This window comes from Cnephaeus nilssonii (genome assembly GCF_951640355.1).
Source record: "Cnephaeus nilssonii genome assembly, chromosome: 6".
In the NCBI taxonomy this organism is placed as follows: domain Eukaryota; kingdom Metazoa; phylum Chordata; class Mammalia; order Chiroptera; family Vespertilionidae; genus Cnephaeus; species Cnephaeus nilssonii.
In genome coordinates this window covers 12,200,767-12,223,630 of record NC_137077.1, presented here as the reverse complement: position 1 = coordinate 12,223,630, position 22,864 = coordinate 12,200,767, and the positions used below count along the sequence as shown (strand labels likewise).

The window sequence follows — 22,864 nt, the reverse complement described above, 5'->3', positions numbered from 1 at the left end:
TTTTTTTCTTCTGCTTTTCAAACTGAGTTTTTTTCTTAATATATTTTATTGATTTTTTACAGAGAGGAAGAGAGAGAGAGATAGAGAGCTAGAAACATGGATGAGAGAGAAACATCGATCAGCTGCCTCCTGCACAGCCCCCACTGGGGATGTGCCCACAACCAAGGTACATGCCCTTGACTGGAATCAAACCTGGGACCTTTCAGTCCGCAGGCCGACGCTCTATCCACTGAGCCAAACCGGTTTGGGCTTCAAACTGAGTTTTTACCTTCACTTTCAGGGTAAACGGTGCTTCTGTGTGTCCTGGCCATCTGTAGTCTTGCTTTTTTTAATGGCCCATGCAAAATAAGTAAAGTAAAATGGCCATGCAGGTCTGGTTCCTCACCCCTAAACACAACGAGGAATGAAAGTGTAATTGCAAGGAATAGGAAAACACTGTTTTGACGGTATATCCAGTGGTTTCGTTCTTCTGGTTTTTAATTACACATCCCTCGAAGGTAATCAGCTGCTCTTGAAATTTTGCCGGAAATGAAGTTCCAATCAAATAAGTGTTCCTCCGCTGGGTCATGCAGTCTTTCAAGGTTTCTGCACTAAGTACATCTAGGAGAGGCCACCCTTTCCAGGTTCTGAAAATTCTTCCTCTTGGGAGTATGCCAGCACCTCTCCCAACCCCTCACCTTCTCCCAGGCACCTTACCTTTGCCTCTTCCTCTCTTAAGCTCCACGGGCCTTTCTTTTGCTTCTAACTTGTTTCCTGAGCTTATGCAGCCAGCTGGCTCATTTCTTGTAACTCTAAATAAACCTTCTCTTAAAATTAAAAAAAAAAAAAGAGAAGCCCGGCCAGTGTGGGTTGGTGGCTGAGCATCGACCTGTGAACCAGGAGGTCTCCGTTTGATTCCGGGTCAGGGCACATACCTGGGTTGCAGGCTAGATCGCCAGTGTGGGAGAGTGCAAGAAGTAGCCGATCAATGATTCTCTCTCACGATTGATGTGTCTCTCTCTCTCTCTCTCTCTCTCTCTCTCTCTCTTTCTCTCTCTCTCTCCCTCTCTCTCTCTCTCTCTCTCCCTTCCTCTCTGAAGTCAATAAATTTTATAAAAAGAAAGGAAGAAAATCCTACCACCATTTTTTTCTGAGAGAGCTGATGGGTTTCAACTGCCCTAAATGTCATTAGTTGACTTGTGGTGGGCAACCTACTTAAGCAGTGCTCTTCATTCTGAATGCTACAGCATAGTGTGTATTTTTTTAGGTATTTTAAGCTTCAAGTTGGAATTTAAATTACATTTCTAGCCCTAGCCAGTTTGGCTCAGTGGATAGAGCATCAGTCTGCAGACTGAAGGGTCTCAGGTTCGAGTCCCATTGCAGGCTCCACCCCAGGCCCCAGCTGGAGTGCGCAGGAGGCAATCAATCCATGTGTCTTTCTCACATCAATGTTGCTCTCTCTGTGTCCCTCCCTCTCCCTTCCACTCTCTCTAAAAATCAATGGAAAGAAGATCCTCAAGTGAGGATTAACGAAACAAACAAAAAATGACATTTCTACCCGGAAAATAGCTCAAGGTGGAAGAGATACCCCCTTCTGAAAAAGTAGGTCCTACTGTGTGCAGGCAATGACCACATTATTATTTCATCTTCTGCCTGACCACTGGCAATTTAAAATGTGAAGCAAGTGGCTTAGAATTGAGGGTATGTATCAGTCACTGTGGTGATGATGGCTAGACAAAAGCCTGGGAGTTATGAGAGTGGGTAACAAAGGGACCTGTCTGCTCTACAGGCTAAGAAAGAGGAAGTGACATTTAATCTGAGCCCTGAAAACTGAAAAGGAGTAGGCCAGGCCACAGAGGGAGGGGGGTGAGGGTGGGGAGGGCACTCAACGTTGAAATTTCAGGTTTGAAGGCTCTTTGTTAGGAAGCTGTTCTACCTCTTCAGGTCTTGGAGGACGGGTGGGGAAGCCCTACTGCCTGGACTGAGATGACCAGTTCTGCAGGAGAGGTGGGCAGGAGCCTGGAGGGCCATGCTGAGGACTTTGACTTAAACCTAAAGACAGAAGGAAGCCGCTAAAGAGCTGGAGAGGGTCCATCTGGACATGATCAGATTTGTATTTGCAAAAGACATTTCTGGCTGCAGTGTGGGCAATGAATAAGAAGGAAGCAACAGAGGATGTGTACAGACCAGTTTGAGGGCAATGGAGATTAGGAGAAGATGGTGGATTGAAGAAATAGATCAGAGTTAGAACTGTAAGGACTTGATCTCTGACTACATATGAGTGAGAAAACGTGCCAAAAAAAAAAAAAAAAAAAGGACTCCCAGCTTTTTAGCTCGAGCTTGTACAAAATAATATAAACGGGGCCACTTTAAAATGGAGTCACTGCCATCCCAGGGAAACCACTTTGCAGGTTTTATTCCTCAAACCTTTGGAATGTTAAAACTGGGCAAATAAACCTTTGAAGTTGGCCTAAAACAGCGTTGTATTCCAAACAACCGTTTATTGTGACTGGGACTGAAAATTAAATACATTCTTTGAAATTCATATCACTGTTAGCTTATCTGCACCTATAGAAATTCCTCCCTTCCCCTTCCCTTTCTCATAAATACCCCTTGCCGTTACCACCTAATAGGACTACTGTTTGGATTTCTGCATGAATCCATACTTTTGGAATAGTTATGCTTTGGATTTGAAATAAATGTTGTTGCCTCTCACGTTGGCCTTTTATTTTTAGGTTAAAAATACCCTATATAATAAAAGGCTAATATGCAAATTGACCAAACGGCAGAACAACCGGTCACTATGATGCGCACTGACCACCAGGGGGCAGACGCTCAACGTAGGAGCTGCCCCCTGGTGGTCAGTGTGCTCCCACAGGGAGTGCTGCTCAGCCAGAAGCCGGGCTTACGGCTGGCGAGTGCAGCTGCAGTGGTGGGAGCCACTCCTGCCTCCATGGCAGCGCTAAGGAGCAGCGAGCTGAATGGTAAGGAGCAGCGAGCAGGCAGGTGGTAAGGAGCAAGGTCGGACATCCTCCGAGAGGTTCTGGACTGCGAGAGGGTGCAGGCCGGGCTGAGAGAAGCCCCCCCCCCCCCCCGCGTGCACGAATTTCTTGCACCAGGCCTCTAATGAATATATATCCTATATGGTGATATATCCTATATGGTGATATATCCTATATGGTGATATATCCTATATGGTGATAACTACTTATGAAAATGAAACAGGGTTGGAGAATTTGGGGGCAGTACTGGGTAGGGGGGGGGGTATAAAGAGGAGGAGAGACGAATGTATATAGATTGATCCAGGGAGGTCTTGCTGATTTGAGCAGATAAAAAAAAAAAAAAGTGTGTATTGAAAAAGGGATGCTATTAAAAGTAACCTCACATGGTAATCTGATCATAAATTTTTTAATGGGGCAGGTCATGGTGAGTAATCATGCCCCAGGCATATAACTTTCTAGCAAAGGTTTTATCTTTTCCTTATGTAACCAAACAAGTAGGTTGGGCTGCCTGCCGCTACCATGACCAACTTGTAAACAGGTGCTAGTGGAAAAGGAAAGGGACTTATTCAGGTGCTGCTACCTGGGAGAATGGTGGACTTCCGTCTCAAAGACCATCTCATCTTCCTGCTCAGGCCCAAGGTTCTTATAGGGTCAGAGAGGGGAGGGCTTTTAGGGCCTTTTTTCTACCCAATTATCTTGCTAGCTTTTGGTGTGTTTACGCCCTATCCACTCATCTTTCTAGCCTTTGGCATGCTCAGTGTAAGAGCCTTTCTGTGCCTCTTTGACTGACTGTCTACCGTACCACTTAAGCATGCCCTGCCCATTGTTTCTGTGCATCTAAGAGTTAACACACCTTTTATATAACCACCCCCAAGAGAGCCCATACTCTTAACTATCCTAAAATCCCATCCTACCTTCCTCCCACCTTCATGTAATCTTCCTTAAATGCCCTCCTTAATCTCAAATGCGCAAAAAAAACTGCCAGCCCGGCCGGTGTGACTCAGTGGTTGAGCATTGACCTATGAACCAGAAGGTCACAGTTCCATTCCTGCTCAGGCATATGCCCAGGTTGTGGGCTCGATCCCCAGTGTGGGGCATGCAGGAGGCAGCCAATCGATGATTCTTTCTCATCATTGATATTTCTCTCTCTCTCTCTCTCTCTCTCTCTCTCTCTCTCTCTCTCTCTCTCTCTCTCTCTTCCTTCCTCTCTGAAATCAATAAAAAATATATTTAAAAGAAAAGAAACTGCCAACTGTTACTCTTTGAAGCATTTATCTCAGTCTATTGAGAGCTGGCTTCCAGGTGTATACTCTGTTTGGCTCAAATACATTTTTATAAAAATTCTTTACAGGTTTGAACATTTCTTCTGTTAACAGGAGTGAGGGGGCTGCTCTGCTATCTGGGGAGAGCACAGCAGGCACAAAGGTCCTGAGGCAGAAGTGTGTGTATTGTGTTCAAGAGCCAACAAAGAGTCCGGTGTGGCTGGAGTGAAATGACCAAAGAGGGGGTGGTAGCAGGTGCAGTCAGAGAAGCAGCTGGACGCAGGTCCTGAGACTTGCAGGCCACTGGAGGGCCTTTTGCTTTCACTCTGAGTGAGACAGGAGTCACTGAAAGGATTTGAGGAGCAGAGGAATGGCCCACTCTGACTTAGGGTTTAATGGGCAAGGCTGGAGAGGAGGCTTTCACAATAACCCAGATGAGAGGGAAGGTGATCCAGACCAGGGTGTTTGCAGAGGAAGTGTGAGAAGAGGCTGGACTCTGAATGTTTATGTTTGAAAGCAGAGCTGATAGGCTGGATGTGCTAACGGACTGAAAGAGGGATGTGAGAGAAAGAGAGGCGTTAAGGATGCCTCCAAAGCTTTGCCTCGAGAAATTGGAAGGGCCCTGACCGGTTTGGCTCAGTGGATAGAGCGTCGACCTGCAGACTGAAGGGTCCCAGGTTCGATTCCGGTGAAGGGCATGTACCTTGGTTGCGGGCACATCCCCAGTAGGGGTTGTGCAGGAGGCCGTTGATCGATGTTTCTCTCTCATTGATATTTCTAACTCTCTCTCTCTCCCTTCCTTTCTGTAAAATAATCAATAAAATATATTTTTAAAAAAAGAGAAATTGGAAGGATGGCATTGCCATTCGCTGAAATGAGAAACACTATGATGAGAAAGTCAGAAGACAGGTATGAGATCACCCAGTGAGAGTTCACCGTTCCAAGCACCTGTCTGTACTAACTCATTCAGTCTTCACAACAACCCACTAAGGTCGTGGTCAGCAAACTGCGGCTCGCGAGCCACATGCGGGTCTTTGGCCCCTTGAGTGTGGCTCTTCCACAAAATACCACAGCCTGGATGAGTCTATTTTGAAGAAATGGCGTTAGAAGAAGTTTAAGTTTAAAAAATTTGGCTCTCCAAAGAAATTTCCATCGTACTGTTGATATTTGGCTCTGTTGACTAATGAGTTTGCCGACCACTGCACTAAGATAAGGACTGTTGTTACTCCTATCTGACAGAAGAGGAATTGAGGCATGACTCTACAATGTTCCTCAGAGCCCAACTGCAATGTGGAGGTAATAATCCTATTGAGCTTGCTACTACATTGTCTCTCAGGGAAGTCAGTCAGCTCAATAAACAATTACAACAATATCTAGAGTCTAGTGGGGAAAGTCTGATGGCCTATAGTTATGCAAAGTAGAAACATCTCCTAAAGTTTGGGGGTAGAGGAGACAGGCAGGGCTCAGGAAGACTTCCAAAAGGAAATGATGTTAGGCTGAAATCTAAAGGATCAGTGGCCAAGCGAAGAGAAATTTTAGGAGGGGATGTAGAAAAGGAAGGAAAGAGCGTTTCAGGTAGAGGGAACTACTAGTGCAAAAAGGGGCGGTGGGTTTGGAGGAATTGAAAGAATTTCAGTATGTTTGTATGTTGATTGGTTCCTATTGAGAGGTTTCCTCCACAAACACCTGGCAATGTTTCAAGGTTTCCCTGTTTCTAGAGTCTTCAGGCTGTGTCTTTGAGAAAGCCGAGGTTTGCTATTCTTGATTATTCATCAGGTTTTTGTCGGTCCTCAACCATGACCATGAGTTCCTGCCTCTGGACTTTGGACTTGCTGTTCTCATTAATTAAGACACTCCATTCTCCCATAAACCTTCCCAGGCCTGCACCCTCCACTCCAGGTGGTCTTTCCTCTTTTTTCCACAAGAGTCAGTGAAAGGCTTGATCACAGCACTTAAGAATAACACATTGAGGGAGGGAGGGATGGGTAAAAAGGTAACGGTGAAGTAAGAGGTATAAACTTCCAGTTACAAAGTAAATAAGCCACGCCCTAGCTGGTTTGGCTCAGTCGATAGAGCGTCCACCTACAGACCAAAGGGCCCCGGGTTCGATTCCCGTCAAGGACTTGTACCTCAATTGCAGGCTCCTCCCCGGGCCCAGTCCCTGGTCAGGGCGAGTGCAGGAGGCAACCAATCAATGTTTCTCGCTGTCTTTCCCTCTCTCTTCCACCACTCTCTCTAAAAATCAATGAGAAAATATCCTTGGATGAAGATTAATAAATAAAATAAATAAGCCATGAGTTGTAGTGTACAGCTCAGGGAACATAGTCAATAATCCTATATAATAAAAGGGTAATATGCAAATTGACCCTAACGGAAAGACCCGGAATGACCGGTCACTATCACACGCACTGACCACCAGGGGGCAGATGCTCAATGCAAGAGCTGCCCATGGTGGTCAATGTGCTCCCACAGGGGGAGCTTTGCTCAGCTACAAGCTGGGCTGACGGCGGCGGAAGCCTCTCCCACCTCCTCGGCAGCGCTAAGGATGTCCGACTGCAGCGTAGGCCTGCTCCCTGCAGGGAGCAGGTCTAAGCTGTCAGTTGGACATCCCCCAAGGGCTCCCGGGCTGCCAGAGGGATGTCTGACTGCCAGCTTAGGCCCAATCCCCCGGGGAGCTGTACGAAGCCAGCAGGTGGACATCCCCCAAGGGGTCCCAGACTGTGAGAGGGCTCAGGCCAGGCTGAGGGACACCCCGAGTGTATGATTTTTCATGCACCGGGCCTCTAGTATTGTAATAACTTTGCATGGTGACAGATGGTTACTAGACTTAGTGTGCTAATCACATCGTAAAGCGTACAAAATGTCAAATCACTAGGTTGTACACATGAAGCTAATATAATATTGTATGCCAACTATACTATAATAATTTTTCTTTAAAAATACCATATCTTAAAATATTTACTTATCAGTCCATCTCCTTATGAGGCTGTTAGCAGAGTCTTTATATCTCGGGCTAGCTAATGTTATTAGCCCTGTGTGGATACTCTATAATTTTATCTCTGAAATGAATGAACAGACACATTTTAATTGACCTTTATTTTAATGGTGCTGCCACTGGCATTTTGATTTTCTGTTCTAGTTCCACTCCCAGTAGAATTATAAAGTTATTTGGGGTGAAATTTAATTGCATATTGCATTGTTCTGGCTTCTTTAATCTGACATTTGTTGGGTTTTTGCTAGGAGACAAGCTTTCTGCAGCATTGGGATGCTGATGGCTGAAATATTTTTCAGGGACACGAGGGTGTGCCCTTGCTGATATTATTTGGTTTAAGGACCTGGTAAACCCAATTATTTGTAACTGTTGGTGGCAGCAGGAATGGCACCAGGTGTTAGACTGGTGGGGTAGAACCTGATCTGGGTTCAGTGACCTGGGTACTTGAGATCTGGCTAGGAAAGAACTCGGAGCCAAGCTCAAATTATAAGAGAACATCCTATATAATAAAAGGCTAATATGCTGCCGAAACCAGTTTAGCTTGGTGGATAGAGCGTCGGCCTGCGGACTGAAGGGTCCCAGGTTTGATTCCAGTCAAGGGCATGTACCTTGGTTGCGGGCACATCCCCAGTGGGGGGTGTGTGCAGGAGGCAGCTGGTCGGTGTTTCTCTCTCATCGATGTTTCTAGCTCTCTATCCCTCTCCCTTCCTCTCTGTGAAAAATCAATAAAAAATATATTTAAAAAAAAAAGGCTAATATGCAAATCAACTGAATGGTGGAATGACCCGTCACTGACCACCTGGGGGCAAACGCTCAACACAGGACCTGACCCCTGGTGGTCAGTGCACTCCCACAGGGGGAACGCCGCCCAGCCAGAAGCCCTCAGCCAGGCTCACGGCTGGCGAGAGCAGTGGCAGTGGTGGGAGCCTCTCCCGCCTCTGCGGCAGCACTAAGGATGTCCTCCCGAGGGCTCCCGGACTGCAAGAGGGTGCAGGCTGGGCTAATTTGTGCACCCCCTCCCCTGAGTGCACAAATTTCATGCACTGGGCCTCTAGTCCTACCTAATAAAACAGTAATATGCAAATTGACTGCACCTCCGCCACGTCCAAGCCCCGCCCACCAGCCCAGCCACACCCACCATCCAATCAGAGCGAGTATGCAAATAAACCTGACCAAGATGGCAGGTAATTTGCATACATAGGTGCCCAGAGCTGAACCCTGCCATCGGAGGCGGGAGCTGGGTGTCCACTCCGGCTCCAGGCCAAAAGCTGCCGGCGGGGGTTTTTGGCCTGGTGCACGAGCGGACGCCCTGCAATCGATCCCAGGGAGCTGGGGGTTTCTTTGGCCTGGTGCACGAGCGGACCCCCTGCAATCGATCCCAGGGAGCTGGGCGTTGCTTCGGCCTGGTACACCAGCGGACCCCCTGCGATTGATCACCTGGGCAGGGAGCTGGGGGTCTGCTTTCGGCCTGGGCAGGAGTGGACCCCCTGCGATTGATTGTAGGGAGCTAGGGGTCCGCTCCTACCCAAGAGGCTTTCGGTCTGGGCAGGCCTGGGCAGGGGCTGAGCCGGTGATCAGAGGGAGCTGGAGAGGCCTGCCCAGGCCTAAAGCTTCGGCCAGAGGCTTTAGGCCTGGGCAGGGCCCAGCCCTCCATTGGTGTGAACTATAGAAGAAACACCTTTTCTGACTGCACATTGGCTAAGCTTCCTGTATGCCACTGGTAATATTCTCAGTAACTTGGGTAATAAGAATCAAAAAGGTGATCTAGGGTTTTTCCACCACACTCCTGGAGAAAAAAATGAAGGTCCGCTGCTGGAAGGCTAAGAAATGTCATATCCTGCCCTAGCTGGTTTGGATCAGTGGATAGAGCCTCAGCCTGCAGACAGCAGGGTCTGGGTTTGATTCTGATCAAAGGCATGTGCCTAGGTTGCAGGCTTCTCCCTGGCCGGGGCCCAGATCAGGGATCATGCAGGAGGCAACCAATCAAAGTGTTTCTCTCTGTCTTTCCCTTTCTCTTCCACATTCTCTAAAAGTCAATGGAAACATACCCTCAGGTGAGGATAAAAAATAAATAAAGAAACCCATATCCTATGAAAGACACATCTTGAAAATGCCTAGAGAAAGTTGTCATTTTTTCTTGGTGAAGGGACTGGAGTCCGTGTTGATGAAAACACCTTGGTGGCTGCGGTGACTGACAGTGGCTGCAGCAGTGGGGTGATGGGGCTGGTGCCTTCCCCTGACCAGCCCGGTTGCCTCCCACAAAGGGAGGCCAGACTGTGGCTTAGGTACGCTCCCTGTGGGGCGCAGGCCTAAGGCGTCAGTAGGACATCCCCTGAGGGCTCCCAGTATGTGAGAGGGGGCAGGTTGGGCTGAGGGACCCCCGACCCCCAGTGCACGAATTTCGTGCACCAGGCCCCTAGTTTATTTATAAAATCACAGAGGTAGAAGTAGTAGCTCATAGAAGAAATGGGCTTAGGAAATAAGTTATAAAGGGAAAGGAAGAGCCCGTGGTGCTTGTAAGTGAGGAAGGTAAAGGTGATGCGCCTAGGGCCGTGTCGGCAAACTGCGGCTCGGGAGCCACATGTGGCTCTTTGGCCCCTTGAGTGTACCTCAATCAGATTGAGGACATTTTTAGCAAAGGCCAGCTTAGGAGTACCCTAATTAAGTTAATAACAATGTACCTACCTATATAGTTTAAGTTTAAAAAATTTGGCTCTCAGAAGAAATTTCAGTCGTTATACTGTTGATATTTGGCTCTGTTGACTAATGAGTTTGCTGACCACAGTGGTAAAGTAAGACCCAGCAATTTTTCTTATGGATGTTTATCTGTAGAAATCCAAAACACTAATTTAAAAAAATATATATGCACCGCTATGTTCACTGCAGCATTATTTACAATTAGGGGCCCAGTGCACGAATTCGTGCATCTTGAAAGGAACTGTGGGCCACGAGGCTGCGGTGGGCACAGGGGCAGGTCTTGGTCCATCCTCTGTGCCCCTGCCCAGTCCCTCCCATCGCAGCCCCTGGTCCTCTCCCGTGCCGCTCCCGCCGTGCCGCTCCCATGGGCTGACTGCACGGAGTAATTGGGGCCCACGCCGGCAGCGGGTGCAAGCTGTGGCTGCTGCCTTGATACTGCCTTGATCACCCCTCAGGAGCAGGGGGAGGTGGAGAAGCCCTTAGGGGCGATTGGGGCCAGCAGCTGCCGCTTGCACCCGCTGATGGCGCCGAGTGATTGGGACCAGTGCTGGGCGCCGGCAGCAGGTGCAAGCGGCAGCTCTGGTGCCGGCAGCAGGTGTGAGCACCGGGCAGGACCATGGAGCATGGGAGCAAAGAATTTTCAGTAACCACCAGAGGCTCGCCTTGATGACAGCAACCGGCACCTTGCCTTGGTTTGGCGCCCCCGCTCACCTGCTCTACCATCCCGCCACAGCCGATGCCCATCATGTTCTGTGCTCTGCTGCCTGCTGCTGATGCCCATCATGTTCTGCATGCGTCCCCTGGTGGTCAGTGCACGTCATAGCAACTGGTTGTTGGGTTGTTCTGCCGTTTGGTCTATTTGCATATTAGCCTTTTATTATATAGGATAGCCAACCTATGGAAGCAAGACAAGTGCCATTAATAGACAATTGGATCAAGAAGATGTGGTCATCCCTGGCTGGTATTCTCAGTGGTTAGAGCATCAGCCTGCACATTGAAGGGTTGCAGGTTTGATTCCCAGTCAAAGGTGAGCACATGGATTACAGGTTCAATCTCCAGCCCTGATCAGGGCATGTGCAGGAGACAACCAATCGGTGTGTCTCTCTCACATTAATATTTCTCTTTCTCTCTCTTTCCACCCCCTTCTCCCTCTCTTCCTTCCACTCTCTCTGAAAAGCAATGGAAAAATATCCTCAGGTGAGGATGAACAAAGAGATGTGGTTACAGACTATCCATGGAATATTATTTGACCATAAAAAAGAATTAAATCTTACCATTTGCAACAACATAGATGGACCTAGAGGATATTATGCTAAGTGAAGTAAGTCAGACAGAGAAAAACAAATACTATATGATTTCACTTATATGTGGAATCTAAAAAACAAAATAAATGAAAAAACAAAACAGAAACAAATCATAGATACAGAGAACAAACTGATGATTGCCATATGGGAAGGTGGTTGGGAGTTGGGTAAGAAAGATGAGGTGTTAAAGTACAAATTGGTAGTTACAAAATAGTACAGCATGGGGAATATAGTCAATAATATTGGAATAACCATGTACGGTGCCAGGTGGGTACTAGACTTATCAGGGAGATCACTTCATAAATTATATAAATGTCTAACCACTATGCTATAAACCTGAAACTTATCCGTAATAATAAAAGTATAATATGCTAATTAGACTGGACAGCTGAACGACCTTCCAGACGTCCTTCCAGACAAAGCTGCTGCGGTGGGGCTGAGGCAGAGGCGGTTAGGGGCGATCAGGCAGGCAGGCAGAGTGGTTAGGGGCGATCAGGCAGGCAGGCAGATTAAGAGTCAGCAGTCCTGGATCGTGAGAGGGTGCAGGCCAGACTGAGGAATGCCCCCTCCCCATGCACAAATTTTGTGCACCAGGCCTCTAGTATAAAATAATGTCAACTAGAATTGAAAAATTAAAAAATGTAAAAACAATTTTAATAATTCTAGCAGATGAGGCAGAAAAATTAGGGTAGCTCCAGATTAAGGTGGCATTATTTACAAAGCCCAGAGGTGAAAGCAACCCAAAAGTCCACCAAGGGATGAATGGATAAAGAAAATGTAGTAGCCTGGCTGGCGTGGCTCAGTGGTTGAGCATTGACCTATGAGCCAGGAGGCCATGGGTTGCGGGCTCAGTCCCTGGTTGGGGCGTGCAGGGTGTGATGATTCTCATCATTGGTGTTTCTATCTCTCTCTCCCTCTCCCTTCCTCTCTGAAATCAAGAAAAAAAAATATTTCAAAAAGAAAGAAAATTTAGTACATGCATAGAATGAAATATTATTTAGCCTTAAAATGAAGGGAATCCTGTCACATGCTACAGCATGGATAAATGTTGAGGGCATTATAGTAAGCGAAATACGTAAATCACAAAAAGAATTACTGTATGATTCTAGTTATATGAAGTATCTGAAGTAGTTAAACTAATAGAAACAGAAATTTAAAGGTGGCTGCCAGGGGCTGGAGGCAGGAGACAATGAAGGCATTGCTCAATAGATACAGTTTCAGTTTTTCAAGATGAAAACATTCTTGACATCTGTTGTATAGCACTGTGGATATAACACTTTTTACCTGCACACTTAGAAAAGGTGAAGATGGTAAAATTTATGGGTTTTTATTACCACAATTTAACAAAATTGTTTTAAGAACAAAGAGGAGAGCAGCCCGTGGTGCTCTCTTCACATCCGAATTTGTTTAGCTTAAAAAAATAAATAAATAAAATAAAATAAAATAAAAAAAGCCTTGTCCTCAGTTCTCCAAGGAAGGACAGGGCTTCAAGAGTTGCATTGCAACCTTCCTTTTCCCACACTAGCAAAGACCTCCAGGTTCCGCCAGGTGTCGCCCTCGCCACCGGCCCAGGCCCCGCCCCTCGCCCCGCCCACCAGCTAGTTTCCTCCAATCGCGACCTTGGCCCCGCCCCCTGCCCGAGCCTCTTTCCTGCATCCGGGCGTGGGTGGGCTGGCTCTGAAGCTTCGCGAGCGGCATGGAGGTCCACGGCGAACCCCAGTGCAGCCCGAGCTCTTCCTCGTCCCCCGAGGATGGCTCCGGGGTCTCGGTGTCCCAGGAGCTGCTGACGGCGGGGAGCGGCGGCCGCGGAGGTGACGGGCGGGTGGCTGCGGCGTGGGGCGCGCACGTGCGGCGGGGGGCGCGCTGTTGGAGCGGCGGGGAGGACCGCGGGGCAGTGTCCAGGCCCGGCGTCCCGGAGGGGGGCCCGGGGTGACAGCAGGGATAGCGGGTGGAGGGCGTGCGCCGGGCTCCGGGGCCGGGGGTGGGGGTGGGGTGGGAGGTGTGTGGTTTTTCTTTTCCGCGTGGTTTTGAGCGCCCATTCTGTCGAGCGCCTGAGCATGCACCTCCCCTAAGGGGAGGGCCTTAGGGTCGGCTCTCTGGGCCGAGGCAGTTGGCAGGTCGGGAGCAGATAATTGTTATGGATCACCCCACCATCCCCACCCCCAACCCCTCCATATTCAGAGAACCAGGCCTTAGTGCCGCTTTCTTGTAGAGGGAGAGGGTCAGGTCCAGGGAATCCACACGGGATTTTAGACACCATAATAGAGAATTAAAAATCACGAACTCGAATCTCAGCCCCACGAGTCATTAGCTGCGGGACTTTAGGGGAGTTGCTTATGTTTTCAACCCCCCATTTTGTAGCAGTACCTATAGAATTATTGAGAGAGAATTTAATCCTCACAAGACCTCGTGCAGAAGCTGTTCTGTTATCTCCACTTGTAGACCAGGAAACAGAGTCATGGTGTATATCTTACAGATAACTTGCCAGAGATCCTGTGGCTGGAAAAGAACAAAACAGATTTGAATCCAATCGGTCTGCCTCCAGCATCCAAGCTCTAGGCGATAATCCAATCGCTAGGCCTAAAGTAGGAAGCAGGGAATGATGGTGGAGCTCTGCTTTGTGGGCAGACAGGATTTGGGTACCAGAGTGAGGAGATTTTGCAGGAATTGGAAACGGGGCCGACTGGAGGAGTGGTGAATAATGAGACGGAATAGATGGAGTGGAGGTACACACTTCTCCAGAGGGCAGTTTTGTTTAGGTTGGGCATCTTTAACGAAGGGGAACTAACCAGGCCGGCATGTTTTACAAATGAAGAAACCAATGCTCAAAGAGGTTGGGAATTTGCCGGATGTAACACAGCCAGTGGCCTCACGTAACCATTATTGTACCCTGCACGGCTTCCTCCATGCTGTCATTGCAGAGCAGCTTTTGTCACGGGTGGATTTCTGATCCAGAGAGGTGCGGTTTAGGGTGCACTTATTACTCAGCACCCGTGACACAGAGATGTACGAGACAGGCTTACGAAAGGGAAGATAGATTGCACAGATTTGAATCCATGTGAAGAACTAACATGTTGTAACGGAACTTGGGGTGCTTCTCTTTTTAAAAGTGTTTTTGGGAAATGTGGGATGGTCAAGACTTGAGTATGGTCACAGAAAGTTTGCTGATTGGCTCCTGTTTCTTAATGCCATAATAAGTTGTGTGTCTGTGTGTTTTCAGGTATATGGGACAGATTGCTCATCAACCCCAAGCCTAATTCCAGAAAGAATTCCAGTCTTCAAACAGTTCGGATAGAGAGGAGTCCCTGTAAGTATCCTTTCCCCTCCCTCTCGTCCTCTCTCTTAAGAACCCGCTCTGATGTTAAATTCTGCCTAATTAAGCAGTTATTTGATGGGACAGTCTCTTTCTACTGGTCAGATATTAAGCCAGAGTCCAGTGAAGAGTCTTACTTGGGGATTTACATTGTGAAGTCTGTGCACAAGGATAGAATTCCTTACATAGTCTCCTGCTCTAAGACAGTAATAACTTTTCCCAGAAAAATGCTTTGTGGGATGAATTTTTGGAAATCAAAATTAATGTGTGGTGATTGCAGGAGGGAGGGGTATGGGTGAGGTGGAGGAGGTATAGTGGGATGGAAAAAATATATTTAAAAAGTTATTGTTAATGGAAAATTTTTTTAGAGGTTACTGAGCCCAAATTTAATACACATGTATGAGAAAACACCACCATGTTCTATTAAATTGGACACAATTATTTAAATGGTAAATGTTACTCGTAACATGACATAAGAGCCAATTATGGTCATTAATTGCTCCATAATATTGCTGTACCGCACATTCATAAGTATGTACCACACTCAGACTTTATTCATATAACATCAATAATTCACTTTAAAAAGTTTGTTGGTGTTTTTTTTTATTGATTTCAGAGAGGAAGGGAGAGGGGAGAGATGAAACATCAGTGATGAGAAAGATCCATTGATCGGCTGCCTCCTGTACACCCTCTCCTGGGGATGGAGCCCGAAGCCCTGGGTATGTGCCCTGACCAGAAATTGAACCGTGACCTCCTGAGCCACATCAGCGGGCTTGTCCTTTCTTGACCTTTACCACCATTTTCTTTTCTCCCGTACTCTGGACATTTTGTCACCTGTTGTGTAGCTGTGTCAGTGACTATGTTTTGAGAGCTAGTGATATGCTGGGCCTCATAAGAGAAAGAAACTATTATCCCGTGTTTGTTGACTCACCTGTTCATAGCACAATGCCTGGCAGTTATCACCCCTGTTGTATAGATGAGTAAACGGAGGTTTCCAGTGATTAAATTAAATATAATAGTTAGGACTCCTGTTATTGTAAATGACTAAAACCCAACTCAGATTTCCTTAAGTAGGAAAGAAGGAAGGAAGGAAGGAAGGAAGGAAGGAAGGAAGGAAGGGAGGGAGGGAGGGAGGGAGGGAGGGAGGGAAGAAAAGGAGAAAAGAAAGAGGAGGGAGGCAGAGAGAGAAATAGATAGCGAGGGAGGGAAGGAGGGAAAGGAAAAGAAAAGAGTAGGGAGGAAGGGGGAGGGGAAGGGATGAGGAGGAAAGGGAAGGAAAATGGAGAGGAAGGAAGGAAATGATGTTGGCTCATTTTATTGGGTAAAACCCAGTCATTTCAGATACATCTGCATCCAGGTGCCCGGTGTCATCAGGGGTCTTCTGCTCTGCATCTCTTAGCTCTTCTCTCCTAGGTGTTGGCTTAATCTAGAACAGGCTCTTCTCCCACCTCTGGCAAGCTGGCCAGTTTATCAGCAGCTCCAGGCTTAAATCCAGCAGCTCGCTCAGTCACTCACTCAGAAGGAGGATTTTCCCCCCTCAACAGTTCAAACCATGTTTCAGGGTGATCTCTTACTGGCCTGACTAATTCATGGTGTCACTGTGTATGCCACTGAACCAACTCCTGGTGGCCAAGGTTGCAGAGCATGGAGGCACATCCAGGGTGAGGGCCAGGAGTGACTAAGAGTGACAGCTAAAAGGGAAAGTCAGGGTCATGTTATTAGAAGAAAGGGGAATAGATGTTGGACAGGTAAAAACAAACGCTACTTAATTGACATGCCCAAGGCAATTCAGATAGTCAGGGGTGGAACTGGGATTCTATTAATAACCTTGTTGGTCTGCCACCACACCTGGTGCACTTAACTATTAAGTCATAGGGCCTCCTTATTTACTTATTATTTGTTGAATGCCAGCGGTCGCCAACCAGTGGTCCGAAAGGTTGGTGACCGCTGTTCTAGGAGGTTACAGCGCTGGGGATATATGAAAAACCCAAATTATTGGTAAATAATTACTGAATTGTGTTCTTCACAGGACTGGCTGGTATGGTTCCGTAATTGAGTGTTGACCTATGAACCAGGAGGTCACAGTTCAATTTCGGTCAGGGCATATGCCCGTATTGTGGGCTAGATCCCCAGTAGGGGGTGTGCATTGATGTTTCTACCTCTCTCTCCCTCTACCTTTCCTCTCTGAAATCAATAAAAATATATTTTTTTAAAAAGGAATTCAGAAGAGGATGGAGATTTTTTAAATGAAAGGAATATGAACATTTTTTAAATTATAATTATTTTTATTATTACTATTAAATTCACAAATGTTTTAGAGAAAATTCTGGATTTTACAATTTGAACTTTGGGCAAATACTAATGTAAGTATTGATAAACTATGTTTTCTCTCTTTAGTATTGGACCAGGTACAGACCTTTCTCCCACAGATGGCTCAGGCGAATGAAAAGCTAAGAAAAGAAATGGCAGCTGCACCACCTGGTCATTTCAATATTGAAAATATTGATGAGACTCTTGGAAACATTATACAAATGGTAACTATACTTAGTTTTCATTTCATACAGTAAAATTACCAGTGTGCCTCATCACGTAAAAAGAGCGAGAACTTCTCCATTTTCATTTCACAGTTACTTTTCTTCCTGGTAAGTCGGCTCATGTTTCTAGTACTGTTTAGGTACTTGGTCATTTAATGATTAAGGATCTTATATATGGGTTAGTAAGCTTCCCTGGGTGAAGTTTAGGGATTAAATAATACGGAGTGAGAGGAGGGCTTTTCCAAGTCAAATATTATATTTGCTATCTTGAAGCATTCATTTAGTAAATGTCCTAACTGGGTTTTTCTTTTTTTTTTTCCATCCCAGGCCCAAAGAGGTAATCATAGTCTGATCCATTGAAAATGCAAAAGTTAATGATATGTTTAACAGAATACATTATCTCACAGAACACATTACATAAGCCACGTGTGAAAAGGGTCTCAATTTACACTGAGTGGCCAGATTATTATGATCTCTGAACACATAATAATCTGGCCACTCAGTGTATATCCTATATAATAAAAGGCTAATATGCAAATTGTCCCCTCGACCAGGAGTTTGACCAGCAGGCAGGCTGGCCAACTGCCCATGTCCCCTTCCCCTGGCCAGGCTGGCCGGACCTCACCCATGCACAAATTCATGCACCCGGTCTCTCTCTCTCACACACACACAGACACACAAACACTCTCTCTCTCTCTCTCTCTCTCTCTCTCTCTCTCTCTCTCTCTCTCTCTGAGTGGCCAGATTATTATGCGTTCAGAGATCGTAATAATCTGGCCACTCAGTGTAGACTCAGGTCTTATTTCTGCCCTGGAATTCTGTTATAATAGTTGTGTCTGGACAGAGCTGACACCATTGTTGGTAATATGTAATTAGTCAGCACATCTGGTCAGCTCTACCTCCAGAATATATCCCAAGTCCTGCTACCCCTGGTCCTAATAATCACGGTCTCCCCTTTGGACTCTGGGAATAATTTCCCAACAGGTCTCCTTGCTCTCACCCTTTCTTCCCTAGAGTCAGTTCTTCACAGTGTGTGTGGCTCACCATTTGGGAACCAAGGGGCATCCTGTCTCATTTCTGATCAATTCAAAGTCCTTCCAGGCCTGTGCGATCCTGTCTCCTGCCCAGTCCCCTCATTGTCGGCACTTGCATTTATTCCTCTTACTCCAGGCCTTTTCCCTCTTTGTAGAATGCTCTTCCCTAGATTTCTGCATCTTGACTCTCTCTGTCTCTTATCAATCGTCACCTCTTCCAGTGACCCTATTGTTACCTTATTCTGCTTTACTTTTCTTTCTTTTCTCTATCCTGCACCATGCTATATATGTAAGTGTTGATTGTCTGTCTTTCCCTACTTGAACAGAGGTCAGCAAACATTTCCTGTAAGGGGCCAGATAGTGAGTACTCTAGGCTCTGTGGGCCACGCTGTCTCTGTCCTGACCACTCATCTCTGCCGTTGTAGCCTGGAAGCAGCTGTAGGTGAGACTTAATAGGCAAGTTCTACTAACTTTACTTATGGACACTGAAGGTTGAATTGCATATAATTTTCATGTTTCATGAAATATTGTTCTTTTGATTTTTTTTACTCTACCACTTAAAAATATAAAAACCATTCTTAGCTCATGAGTTAATCCAAGACAGGTGGCAGGCTGCTCTGGCCTGTAGGCCGCCAATCCCTGCTCAAAAACATAAGCTCCACAAAGGCAAAGATTTTATTGTTATTGTTGAGTCTCCAGTACCTGGTGTGGTGCCTGACTCAGGTGAATAGTTGTTGAATGAAAGAGTGTATTCAGGGCATATAGAATTGGGTTATGGGCGCCTTTTTTTAGACTTAGAGTAAATGTAGATCATTGTGGTGGACTCTGTCAATTAAAAGAATAAAAGCGCCATATTGTATTAAAAACATGTCCTTTATGCCCTGGCCAGTGTGCCTCAGTTGGTTGGAGCATCATCCCATGCACTGAACAATTGAGGGTTCGATTCCGGTCAGGGAACATACGTGGGTTGCAGGTTTGATCCCCGTCAGGGTGCTTAGAGGAGGCAACCACCAGATGTTTCTTTCTCACATTTATTCATTCTCATTCTCTCATCTCTCTCTCTCTCTCTCTCTCTCTCTCTCTCTCTCTCTCTCTCTCTCTCTCTCTCTCTCTCCCTCCCTCCCTCCCTCTCCCTCTCCCTCTCCCTCTCCCTCTCCCTCTCCCTTCCCCCCTTTCCCCTTCCCCTTCTCCCCCTCTTTTCCTCCCTCCCTCTCTCTCCCTGTCACTTCCTATTTCTTTAAAAAATCAATAAGAACGTATCTTCAGGTGAGAATTGACAAAACAACATGTCCTTTGTGCTTCAATATTGTGCTAAATGTTGGTTGTTCCCAATGTTTTATTTTAGGGAAATAAATTTCTCATGTGGTGTTTTTGCAGGATGTGGCCTTGTTTGAGATGAATCAGTCCGATTCAAAAGAAGAGGACAGCTCTGAAGAGAATTCACAGGACAGTTCCGAATCAGAGGACGAAGATGACAGCAACTCTGCTGAAGTCACCATAGATAACATCAAGCTTCCTCATTCAGAAGATGGGAAAGGCAAGATAGAAGTCTTGGACAGTCCTGCCAGTAAAAAAAAGAAACAGTGAAATAAATTATCCAAGAAGCAGGTGATCTATGCCTGCTAATTCTGTGAAAAAGAATGTGGCTTGCTGGTTATTTTGCATTTCAGGTAGATGGTGCTTTTATGTCACATTGGATGTGTTTTGTTTCTTGGAGAAACAGAAGCCGACTTTTAAGTAGTTGGAATTGGTAGCATTTGGGGATCTTCTAAGAGAAGTCCGTCTTTGATCTCATGCTGAAGAGATTCAGTTTAGAAAGCTTAACTATTTTGGGTGATGAGTGAATTTTTTGGCATCTTTTTTCTTCAGCATAGACTTCAGACCTATCAAACTTATTTTTTATTTTCTTATTGATTTTTATTTTTAGAAAGAAGAAGGGAGAGAGAAAAATTAATTCGTTGTTCCACTTATTTATGCACTCATTGGTTGATTCTTATATGTGCCCTGACCCATGATTGAACTGGCAACGAGAAATCCTTTTATAATAAAAAGAATTACCTAGATTTAGCTGCCCTCAGGCATATATCCTCTTATTTAAAAAATATATTTGTTTCCAGTTTGAGCTGGAAAGCTGGTTCTCTGTGGGTTTAATCACTGTTGGTACCTCTGGAGTCACTCAATGGCTATAAAGCTTACTGGTTGGAAAAATTCATGTTTTGTTGTTTTTTTTCTTTTTTTCATAAAGCAAATTTTTTTTCTCAGCTACACAGTTGCTCATGGTTTGAAACCTATCAAATGTAGAAACTATAGGGACACCACAGGAAAAAACAGGGCACAGAATTTAAAAAAAGATAACAGCTGTTTTCTCATTCAAAGACAAAAACGGTCCACTGAAGTTGACTTTCTGCTCCATTCTTGACCTTGTTGAACTGTTTCAGATCTCATCTGCCATGGGGCTGGCTTTGCTGAGGATATGGATATTTTGTCCTCTAATGTAGAGCTTTCTTTTAAATATTTTTTTTCTTATTCCTCATACTAGCCTTGTAAATACTCTAAAGATAATCCCCAAAGTTCTTTCTGGTATTTCCCATTGGAAACTGGAACCAGATCTCCCAGACTGTGCCTCATGGATGCAGGAAGAAACGAACAGATCTGGAAATAAAACTTCTAAGCTGGGAAGGGTAATGTGCTATTCTTCATAGCACCAAACACACTGTGATGAATTATTAGTGTAAATATTTAAAGATTGTCTTCTACCAGATAACTTATTATGCTACTAGTACATTATGGGAAGAGTTGCATTTGCCTGGTTCACTACTTAGCATGGTACACGGTACACAGTAGGCACTGAATAAATCAATTAACAGGTGTATGAGGACATTTTAAGCCATGGTAGGCTTCTCCAGGCAGGGGGATATAAAGGTGTAACTTTACAGGAAATACATATCCAAGCAGAAAAAGACTGAATGATCAGTAAAAGACTGGTCAGTCTAGAAATACATAGTAGTATGTATAATTTAAATATTTTTCTCCTGCCATGGCTATTGCATATAATAGAACTAGGCTTCCTATACAGTTGAGGAACTTAACTAAATTCAGGTCCTCTGTACATTTTTATGACACAGAAGAAAAAAGAAAAAAATTAATTACTATATGAAATGGATGTCGTTTTAAGCAAGTGTAAAATGTAATAGTTATTTAATGTACAATGTTAGGACTGGCTAATTTTAAACAAGGTTAGATTCTAGCCTCATACAACGTACTAAGATAAAATTCTATATGGATTAAAGATTTAAATATAAAGAAATAAAATTATAGGGGTTCCATACTAAAATGGAGAATATTTAATAATGTAATTGGGCAAAATCTTTTTTAAAAAGCAGAACAGTAAAGCCCAAAGTTAAAAGAAATAGAAAGTTTATCCACATAAATATAAAAACCTAGTTAGCAAAGACATTTAAAGGGCAAAGGACCAATTGGGAAAAATATTTGCAACATAAGACAGAGTGAGTGCCATTAGTATAAACAAGGCTCTTACAAATTAGTAAAAAAAAATATGTATATTTTTATATGTATAAAAATATATATATATTTATATTAAAAAATATATATATATATATATATATATATTGATATATATATCAATAGTGAGAAGACCACAGGACGTAAACAAGTAACAAAAGTGTTCAACCACATTTATCAAAGAAATGCCAATGAAACCAAGATTGTATTCTTACCTATGAGATAGCAGATGAAACAACAGTACTTACTGAGCCCTTTCTGTGTGTCAGCTACTGTTTTTCTTTTTTTACTTTTAAGAGTTACCATCATTCATATGTATATAAGAATTTCTTGAGTTGTACATTTAACATTCATGCACTTTATGTATGTTATACCTTCATTAATAAGCTGTTTTGTTTGTAAACAGTTTGCCTTACAGTCTATTGGAAAGGAAACCACTATTGTGCTTTGGTTGGTCTGACCCTGTGCTCTCTGCCGGATGCTGAGGTGAGAGATGATGGCAGCCACTGGGAAAATAGCTCTGTTCCTGCTGAGGTTGATGAAATGTTCTCTTCAGACTTGTGGGGTAGTGTATCGTCTATGGCTCTGTGACAGTTAGAAATCGCAAAATTTGGTGTAATGGTCTCTGCAACAAAAATTTCATTCTGAATGAATCTGCCATCTGTTCTCATAACACTTTAATCATGCATCAAATATTATAAAAAATGCCTTGCAAAGTAGTTTGTGGTTTGTATTCTTGTGCTTGTATCCACTACTATGGTAGGAAAGACAAGGACAAATGATAAGTCTTACTTTCATCTGTGTTTCCCTCAGTGCCTAGTATATATAGTGCCTTTCATTTGGTTGGAATGTACAATAAATGTTCATTAAACTATTTTTCTCTCTTTATGTTAATAAAGTAATTCATCTTAAATATCAGTGATTCACAAGCTTGGGGGGGAGGGGAAAGGATAAATATGATTGGTAGACTTTTCCCAAAAGTTTAATGTTGGAATCTTGGTGGTTGACTCCCCACCATCCATTCATGGAAAAATCTTGGCAGTGATTGGTTTGGGTATGGGTTTGGGACGTGAACCTTCCCAATAAGGCATGAGCCAAGTCTTGTTAGTAGACTTTGGGAAGGGCAAGTATTTATCACTCCTAAAAAGGAGGCACATGAGGAGCTGGGTCCTTTCTGGAGAAAGGACTGGATACTTATTACTGTGTATGATTCCTGGGATTCCCA

General features: G+C 44.8%; 1 protein-coding gene across 1 annotated transcript; it reads left to right on the top strand.

Annotated features, from left to right (window-relative positions):
- Positions 1–12,898: 12,898 nt before the first annotated feature.
- On the top strand, positions 12,899–22,505 carry NOPCHAP1 (NOP protein chaperone 1). The gene is made up of 4 exons (XM_079775997.1): positions 12,899–13,047; positions 14,457–14,543; positions 16,947–17,083; positions 19,495–22,505. Exons 1-4 carry the CDS (start codon positions 12,933–12,935, stop codon positions 19,702–19,704), a joined length of 549 nt encoding a protein of 182 aa, XP_079632123.1. The 5' UTR covers positions 12,899–12,932; the 3' UTR covers positions 19,705–22,505.
- Positions 22,506–22,864: the final 359 nt, after the last annotated feature.